The sequence below is a fragment of the Phaseolus vulgaris genome, chromosome 1 (assembly GCF_000499845.2).
Source record: "Phaseolus vulgaris cultivar G19833 chromosome 1, P. vulgaris v2.0, whole genome shotgun sequence".
In the NCBI taxonomy this organism is placed as follows: Eukaryota; Viridiplantae; Streptophyta; class Magnoliopsida; order Fabales; family Fabaceae; genus Phaseolus; species Phaseolus vulgaris.
In genome coordinates this window covers 23,609,933-23,619,100 of record NC_023759.2, presented here as the reverse complement: position 1 = coordinate 23,619,100, position 9,168 = coordinate 23,609,933, and the positions used below count along the sequence as shown (strand labels likewise).

The following is a 9,168-nucleotide window of genomic DNA, read 5'->3' as shown; positions in this document are numbered from 1 at the left end:
GCTCATGAGGGTGGGCTTATGGGACATTTTGGGGTAGCTAAGACCTTAGAAACATTACATGAACATTTCTTTTAGCCTCGCATGCGCAAATCCGTACATACCTTCTGTGATAGATGTATAGCATGTAGGAAGGCTAAATCTAAGGTCCAACCCCATGGTTTATATACCCCTCTTCCTATCCCTACAATGCCTTGGGTGGATATTTCTATGGATTTTATCTTAGGACTACCCAAGACATCGAAGGGTAAGGATTCCATCTTTGTGGTAGTGGACCATTTTTCTAAAATGGCTCATTTTATTCCATGCCACAAAGTGGATGATGCATGCCATATTGCAAATCTCTTCTTCAAGGAAGTTGTTCGTTTGCATGGACTTCCTAGAAGTATAGTATCCGATAGGGATTCTAAGTTCTTAAGTCACTTTTGGAGGACCTTATGGGGAAACTTGGCACAAAACTTCTGTTTTCTACTACTTGCCACCCCCAAACTGATGGTCAAACCGAAGTGGTTAATAGAACTTTGGGTCAATTATTGAGATGCTTTATTTTCGGGAATCCAAGGGCTTGGGAGGATTTACTACCTCATGTTGAATTTTCTTATAATAGGGTAGTAAATTCCACCACTAACCATTCTCCTTTTGAGGTTGTTTATGGGTTTAATCCCCTCACACCTCTAGATCTTCTTCCCATTCCTGTACTTGATGAGGTTCTATGCAAAGATGGTTTTGAAAAGGCTTCTTTTATTAAAGATTTGCATAACCGCATCAAGTTACAAATTGAGAAGAAAGTTGGTAAGTATGTTGACACTGCCAACCAAAGGAGAAAGGCATTAATATTTGAGCCCGGTGATTGGGTTTGGCTTCACTTAAGAAAGGATAGATTTCCTTCTCTAAGGAAGTCCAAACTTATGCCTCGTGGTGATGGCCCTTTCCAAGTCATCAAGAGGATTAATGATAATGACTACGAGTTAGATATGCCCTCTACTTATCTTGGTAGTAATTCTTTCAATATTACTGATCTCACTCCTTTTGCTGCAGGTTTCCCAAATTCGTGGACGAATTCTCTCCAACCCGGGGAGTATGATGGAAACCAAGTAGAGGATGCTCAAGCCCATGAAGCCCAAGCCCAACAAGGAGCCCAAGCGCAACAAGGGGTCCAAGCCCAACAAGGGGTCCAAGCCCAAAGAACTACTAGGAGCATGGCAAGAGCTTTGGGACAAGAGTATAATAAGATGGCTCTTCTTATTTCTTTTACAGAATAGGGGTGCGGATGTAATAAATAGGTGTAAGTAGTAAGGGAGGTTAGGGGGGAGTGTAGATAGGAGTTAGGAGGTGCCAAACTAGGAAGGAAAGTCACACTTCCTTCATGGTGTAGTTGGCGCCGAAATTCCATCAGCATTTGTGTTTCATTTAGCTTGCATTTTAAGCACCTCTTAGGCTATAAATAAGGTGCTTGTCTTTGTATTTTTCAGATTGGAATTTTATAGTAGAGAGACTATACTCAAATTTGGAGAGAAATTGTGAGTCTTGAGTCTTCTTCTTCCTTTGCCTTATCTTGTGAGCTATGGTGAGCTTCAAGTGGCGGCACTCCATCACTTATCTTGGATCAAGGAACCAAGTGGCGTGAAGTGTTCTTCCAATTCTCAAAATCCAGCAAACTAATTCTATAAGTGTTCTTCCTTCATGTTCTTTCAATTCCATTCGGTAGATTAGCTTTGTTTGTTGTTTCTTTTCATTTGTACCGATTAGATTTCTGTTTCCACCATTGTTTTCTTGTTTCTGTTCGGTGCAGTTTCATTCGTTTCCATTTTCTGTTCGGTTTATCATTTGTGTTCTTCCATTCCTTGTGTTTTGATTCCATTTGACTTGGTTGGTGCTAAGTCTTGGTGAGTTCTTGAATTAGAACATCGATCCAATTCTAAAGTAAAGTGCCATTTATGACCAGCTCAAGTTGCTCCTAAGAATGTCAAAGAATCATGTATTCTTGTAGTTACATTCACATCAAGTTCTGTGTTGGTTCAGGAGCAAGACCAAGTGCAGAAGCCCATTTACTTCGTGAGCAAGGCCTTGCAAGGCCCAGAATTGAGATACCAGTCACTAGAGAAGGCGGCACTAGCAGTGGTGTTCTCAGCCTGAAGGCTCCACCACTATTTCCACAGCTTCACGGTGGTGGTGATGACAAACCTCCCCATCCAGAAAGTACTTCAAAAGCCAGATGTGGCAGGGAGGATGGTTCGCTGGGCGGTAGAGCTGTCGGAGTTTGATATCCAGTATGAACCCAGGGGATCCATCAAGGGGCAAGTCTATGCTGACTTCGTGGCAGAGCTCTAACTAGGAGGAGACCCTCAAGAAGTGGAGTTAGGGTCACAGTGGATGCTCTCAGTGGATGGATCTTCCAACCAGCAAGGGAGTGGCGCTGGAATAATCTTTGAGGGGCCTAATGGAGTGTTGATCGAGCAAGCTTTACGCTTCGCCTTCAAAGTGAGCAACAAGCAGGCGGAGTACGAGGCGTTGATTGCTGGGATGCTGTTGGCTAAAGAAATGGGTGCTCAGAGCCTCCTGGCAAAGAGTGACTCACAATTGGTCACAGGGCAAGTAACAGGGGAGTATCAGGCAAAGGACCCACAGATGGCTGCCTACTTGAGGTACGTCGAGGTTTTGAAGAGAGCTTTCGCTGCGTTTGAGCTGGTACATGTCCCTAGGGAGCAGAATGCCAGAGCTGACCTGCTTGCCAAGCTGGCCAGCTCAGGCAAGCGGGGAAGGCAGAGGACCGTAATCCAAGAGACCCTCAAAACGCAGCGAAAGTTTGTTGCGGACAACAGGGTGGATGTCCTTCACATTAGTACAGCAAGAGGAACACCAAGGAGCCATCGCTCTCTGAGTCAAGATACGGCGAGGGCACCCTGCATAGGTGTTTACGCAACCTCGCCAGAAGAAGAAAAGGGTGTACAGGTATGTGCTTTGGAGAAAGGCGACACATGGATGACCCCATACAGACGATACCTAGCGGATGGGATCCTCCTAGCAGAACCAGAAGAAGGCAAGAAGATTAAGAGGAACACCGCAAGGTACACCTTAGTAGATGGGATATTATTCAGACACGGGTTTATGCACCCTATCTTGACGTGCGCAAGTGGCAACGAGTGCACCATGATAATGGCTGCACTCCACGAAGGTATTTGTGGGAGCCACGTGGGAGGAAGATCCTTAGCATCCAAGGTAATACGTGCAGGGTTTTTCTGGCAAACAGTAAGAGAGGACTGCGTGCGTTACGCCCAGCGTTGCAAGCAGTGTCAGATGCACGCTGATTGGCACAAGGCGCTGCCAGAGGAACTGAGATCCATATACAGCCCATGGGCTTTCCATACTTGGGGAATTGATCTCTTGGGCCTGTTCCCATTGGCGATAAGGCAGATGAAGTACTTGATCGTTGCCATCGAATACTTCACCAAGTGGATAGAGACAGAACCAGTGGCACAGATCACTGTGCACAAGGTACAACACTTTGTTTGGAAAAACATTATGTGTCGTTTCGGGGTGCCGAGGTGTCTCATTTCAGACAATGGCACCCAGTTCGCGAGCCAACAGTTGGGGAAGCTGTGTACAGAAGTAGGAATCAAGCAGGTGTTTGCATCAGTCGAACACCCCCAGAGGAATGGGCAGGTCGAGTGAGCAAACAGAGTTTTGTTGAGGGGTTTGAAACGCAGATTAGAGAAGGCTAAAGGGGCGTGGGCAGAAGAAGTACCAAGGATCGTATGGGCTTACCACACCACGCCTCAATCTTCCACCACGGAGACGCCTTTCAGCCTAGTGTATGGGTCAGACGCCATGATCGCAGTAGAGATCCACGAGAGCTCGCCTTGTTTCCTAGGTTTCGTGGCAGAAGAGTCCAACGAAGAAAGGAAGGTGAACCTGGATGTGATAGAAGAAGCTAGAGAAGAGGCGAGAATTAAGGCTTAGGCTGTGAAGAGAAGAGTGGAGCGTCAGTACAGTTCTAAGGTGAAGCTGCGACAGTTTCAGGTTGGCGACCTGGTCATGAGGAAGGCTCACCCTTACGAGTTAGAAAACAAGTTGTCTCCCAAGTGGACTAGACCGTTCAGAGTAACCAAAGCCAAAGGGAATGGTTCGTATAAGTTAGAGACTCTAAAAGGGGGCCCTATCCCACGTAGTTGGAATGCGACGAATTTAAAGTTTTATTTCAATTGAAATTTTGTAAAGGGGACACTCTTTTTCCCTCCTGGGGGTTTTTTAACGAGGTCACCCAAATAAAGAAAAGCAAAGTTTAAGATATTTCTGCCTTAGTTTTTCCCTTTCTTGTAAGATCAAAGATCAAAGAAGCAAAGACAAAGATGGGGCGTTGCCAAGTTGAGGCGTTGCCAAGATGAGGCGTCGCCAATATAAGGCGTCGCCAAGATGAAGCGTCGCCAAGAAAAGGCGTCGCCAAGCTAAGGCATTGCCAAGATAAGGCATTGCCAAGCTAAGGCATCGTCAAGCATAGGCGTCGCGAAGATAAGGCGTCGCTAGATAAAGAAGCGGAGGTCATATACAAAGCAAGATAATAGGTATGTTGAGCGTAAGTTAAAATCCAGGCGCCTAGTCCTTGAGCAGGGATTAAGGGATTCCTTCGGGACGCCCCCTCCTCGAGTATGAATAGCTAGCCCTGGTACCAGATGTCAGTATAAGTTAAAAATCCGGGTGCCTAGTCCTTGAGCAGGGGTTAAGGGATTCCTTCGGAACGCCCCCTCCTCAAGTATGAATAGCTAGCCCCGGTACCAGATGTCAGTGTAAGTTAAAAATTTGGGTGTCTAGTCCTTGAGCAGGGGTTAGGGGATTCCTTCGGGACGCCCCCTCCTCAGGTATGAATAGCTAGCCCCGGTGTCTAGTGTTTTAGACACCCTGAGGACGATACGGCGCTGCCTTAGTAGGCCTCTCCTCAGGTGAGGGCACCAAACGCAAAGAGATAAGGGGTAAGTTGCCCTGGTGTTTTAGACACTCTATGGACGATATGGTGCTGATTGTGTAGGCCTCTCCATGGGCGTGGGCACCAGAACGCGACTTTTAGCCTAAGTGTCTAGATACCCTCAGGACACCCAGAGCAGGTCCCTCCTCGAGCATGGGCACCCAGTACAGGCAAGCATAAGTCCTCCCCACCCTTGATGGGCAATGGCGAAGCAAGCGACGCCTTCATAAGGAAGACTCCTCGCAAATACGAAGGCCAAGCGAGTTTCTGAGCGAAAAGAGCAAGAGAAGGATGTGCCTCACACCCTAAGAAGAAAGAACCAGAAGGGGGCGGACACGTGCTACCTAGAGAGTTAAAGGCAAAGCAACAAAGAAATGCCTCGGAGGCCAGTACCAGCTAAGCCTTTGATGCGGAAAAGAAAACAGAAACAGACAAAGCGCAAGCATAATTGAAAGCAAATGACATTTAGGCGAATTCCAAAGTTATAAATATAAGCAAGGTCGATTGTCAGAATTACAAGTAAATTCAAATGATTGTCAATATAGATTTACAAGAAAATAAAGAGGTCAAGATCAGCGCAGCTCATTCCCCAAGGTCGAGGGGAACGACCTTCCCGTCAACAATATGGTTGAGAGGGTTGCAATTGGAGGTGTCAATTCCCGGGTTTTCACAGGCGGCTTGAGCTAAGGCCTCCTTGAATCCCTCTGCAAAGATGTCAGCCATGTTGTCGATGAGCTTTCCTTTAGCCCGCTCCAGATTTTCGATGGTGGAGTCTCGGGCTTCCCTCTCTGCGATGAGCTCCCTCTTGGCCCTTTCCAGCTCTTCGATCACGGAGTCTCCAGAGGCTAGCTGCTTCTCGAGAACCTCCTTCTCCACTTGAAGCCTGTTCAGTTCCGCCTGAAACTGATTATGCTCAAATTGAAGAAGGTTGAGCGCTTCCATCTGTGCAGCCAGCTCTCCTTCGGTCTTCTCCAGCGATTGCTTCCGGTCAGCACGCTAGTCAGCAAGTTGTTTCTGCTGAGCCTCGAAAGTTCGCATCGCCGCTTGAAGAGCAGCGATTTTGGATTTGAGGGATGCCACCTGAGTAAGGAGCTCATTGCTAGCTTGCCCTGCGTCATGTAGACGTTTGCAGGCTTCTGCGTTGATCTCTCTAGCGCTCCTCAAAGAGGCTTTGTAAACCTCCTCTTGGCACGCCCAGCCGCGGCACAAGCTCTCCTTTTCTTCCTTCAAAGTAGCCACTTCCTGTCGGAGAGCTTAGAGCGTGCGTGCCTCGCCAACCTTGGACTTCGCTTAGTTTCGAACTCTAGGCTAATTTTCCAGAAAACTCTAGTTGCTTGATCGAGCCTTGAGGTTACGCAGAAGGGACTAGGGAAGGATTTTGGCCAGAACGAGAAAAGATACACTAGACACAGTTTCCTTTTTACCACCTTCAGAGTACCATACACGGTGCTCCGATACGGAGGTGCAGAATTTTTGGTGTTTCTTGTTGGCTAACTTGAGCGTCGGAGTGCAAACGGCCGCTAGGGCGCCCTTTTGTCCTTCTTTGCAGGAATCCACAGGTAACCCGTGGGAAGGAGTCCCTAGCTGACAGTTGAGGTCGCGCACGAAGACGTCCCAGGTCAACCGGACAGAACATTTGGCACCCACCGTGGGGCACGATATAAAACATCAGTCCCACCGCAAGTTTGAGAAGACCTATCAAGTCACAGTAACGTTGGAGGAAGTTTGAGGAACAGTGAAGAATGGCCACCACGAGATGAGGTACTGCACGCGCTGCGGCTGAAGAACTGTCCATGCAGCAGGTCCTGGAGATAATGTGGGGGCTGCAGGATGATATGGCAGAATCGAAGATGGAACAAGAACGCATGCAGGCGGATCTCGAAGCCTCGCATGTGAGGAACGAAGATCTCCGCCGCGTTAATGAGGAGTTGCGCCGGGGTCTGAGGAACAATCAGGGGCAACGCGAACATGACGAGATGGAGAACCTCACCCCGCCGAGGGAGTTTTCCACTCCCTTCTCGCAGGAGATTCTGGATGCGGCGATCCCCAACACGTTCGCGTGGCCCAAAGCGATTTTCACTGGGATGGAGGACCCCGAGGCGCATCTCACTGCGTTCCACACGCAGATGGTATTAGTAGGCGGCTCCGATGCCGCGAGGTGCAAGCTCTTCATGAGCACGTTGACAGGGATGGCAATGGACTGGTTCATCAGCCTTCCAAATGGCCATATCACCTCCTTTCGGCAGTTGTCGCAGCTGTTTAGGGAGCAATACTTGGCAAACAAGGCCCTGCCGCCGGTCTCCTACGATTTGTTTGATGTGAAGCAGTATCAAGGGGAGACCCTAAAGGAATACATCAACCGCTTCGGGGCCCAGGTGGTGAAAGTTGGTACGTCAGAGGAGCCCATGATTGTGTACGCCTTCAGGAAAGGCGTGTGTCCCGGCCCTTTTTGCGAATCTATTATTCGCAATCGCCCAAGGACTTTTGCTGAAATTCGGCGTCGGGCGGTGGAGCATATCGCTTCCGAAGGAGAAGTGTGTGAGAAGCGAACCAGCATAGTGCCCTCCCGCCCGATGGTGCAGACGCGGATTCAGCCCGTCAGGGTAAACGAGACCATGACGGGAAGGAAGAAGCCGGAGGGGAGGCGCCCCTACGAAACCAGAAAACCCCAGCCCCGGGGTCCAACAGGAGGCGATCGCCCGGCTAGGGAGAGGGCAAGGCCGGCGAGATACAACTTTGTAGTGGAGTTGAAGGACAGGTTCAAGATTTTGAAGAACTAAATATTGCGGTTAGAGCGCCAAACGACGCAAGTGGAAGTATTGCAGTTATAGCGCCAAACGACGTAAATGGATGCACCGTGCGATCGACCCACGTGGCAGAGGAAGGGAGGATGACCCTGGCACCACTAGTTAACACTCAGAAAACGTCGTATCGATAGAATGCCCGAGGGTACGATACTCCGTCGAGAGTGGGTCAGAGGCTCAGAAAATGTCAGGACCAAGTCAAGTGGCTGAACGTCCCATCAGCCATACGAGAAGCGCCACGTGGATGGCACAGGCGAGATCTTGAGCTCTTCGCTATCCCCAGGCGTCGACCAGGGTCAAAGTTAAAGTCAATGCCAAGGTAAAGTCAACGCCCAAGGCGACGCCAGCATGAGACGCCCAAGGCGTCGCCAGCAAAGGCGCAGAAGGCGCCGCCAGCATGAGACCTTGCGGGCGTCGCCAATCCAAGTATCAGCAGTGTCGCCTCCCCGATACCCACAGGTAGGAAAGACTGTGGAGGGAGACGAGATCGCCAAATGCTGAGTGAACCGCTGGTAGGGTTGTTCCCCGACACCCATGGGAAGGAAAGACCATGGAGGGAACGACCCCCTGGAGGGCTCCGAGCTTTCGCAGCACTCGGCGTTTTTAGACACCCTGAGGACGATACGGCGCTGCTGTAGCAGGCCTCTCCTTAGGCGTGGGCGCCGGGCACCAAGAATCTAGGGACAGATCGCTTTGGTGTCTGAGACACCCCATGGACGATACGGCTCCGTTAGGCAAGCCTCTCCATGGGCGTGGGCATCGACGCGTGACCTTATCCCAAGTGTTTAGGACCCAGAGTAGGTCTCAACTTTTGCGTTGCGGCAATAGTAAAGCCACTGACGCCTTCACGAGGCAGAGGCCTCATAGATACGAAGGCGGGACAGTTTCCGAGGAACACGATAGGGGCAAGGCACCGGGCATATAGGGTCGCCCAACGCAGCGAAAGAAACGGGTAGAGTACAGGCAAAGTAGTCGAAGCACGTGAAGGCGAAAAATGAAGGTAAAATCATACAGACGGAATTCGATAACTCAAAGGTACAAAAATTGTCATCCATAGTTGTGACGAAAGGACCGATAGTTCAAAGAAGTTACAAGTTCATCAAAGGGGGACAAAAACAAGTATAAAGCGCAAAGGAGTAAGGTGGCGGTTGAGGGCGGCCGTTCAGTCATCCAGCTCCAAGGGCACGACCTTCCCGTCAACGATGTGATGAGTGGAATCGCAGTTGGAAACGTCGATTCCCGGGTTCTCACAGACGGCCTGGGCCAGAGCCCCTTTGAACCCCTCCTCGAAGGTGCTCGCCATATCATTGATAAGGGTTTTCTTGTCCTTCTCCAACTCCTCGATGGTGGCGTCCCCAGAAGCTACCTGTTTCTCCAAAGCCTCCTTCTCCACACAGAGCTGGCTGA

The 9,168-nt window shown here is 49.6% G+C and overlaps 1 protein-coding gene across 1 annotated transcript; it reads left to right on the top strand.

Annotated features, from left to right (window-relative positions):
• The first annotated feature begins 6,750 nt into the window (after nucleotides 1-6,750).
• On the top strand, nucleotides 6,751-7,737 carry LOC137815723 (uncharacterized). The gene has a single exon (XM_068618834.1). It carries the CDS (start codon nucleotides 6,751-6,753, stop codon nucleotides 7,735-7,737), a length of 987 nt encoding a protein of 328 aa, XP_068474935.1.
• The last annotated feature ends 1,431 nt before the right edge of the window (nucleotides 7,738-9,168 follow it).

What these genes read in the sequence shown, in the direction of transcription:
- LOC137815723 (XM_068618834.1), top strand. Translation starts at nt 6,751, where the DNA reads ATGCAGCAGGTCCTGGAGATAATGTGGGGGCTGCAGGATGATATGGCA.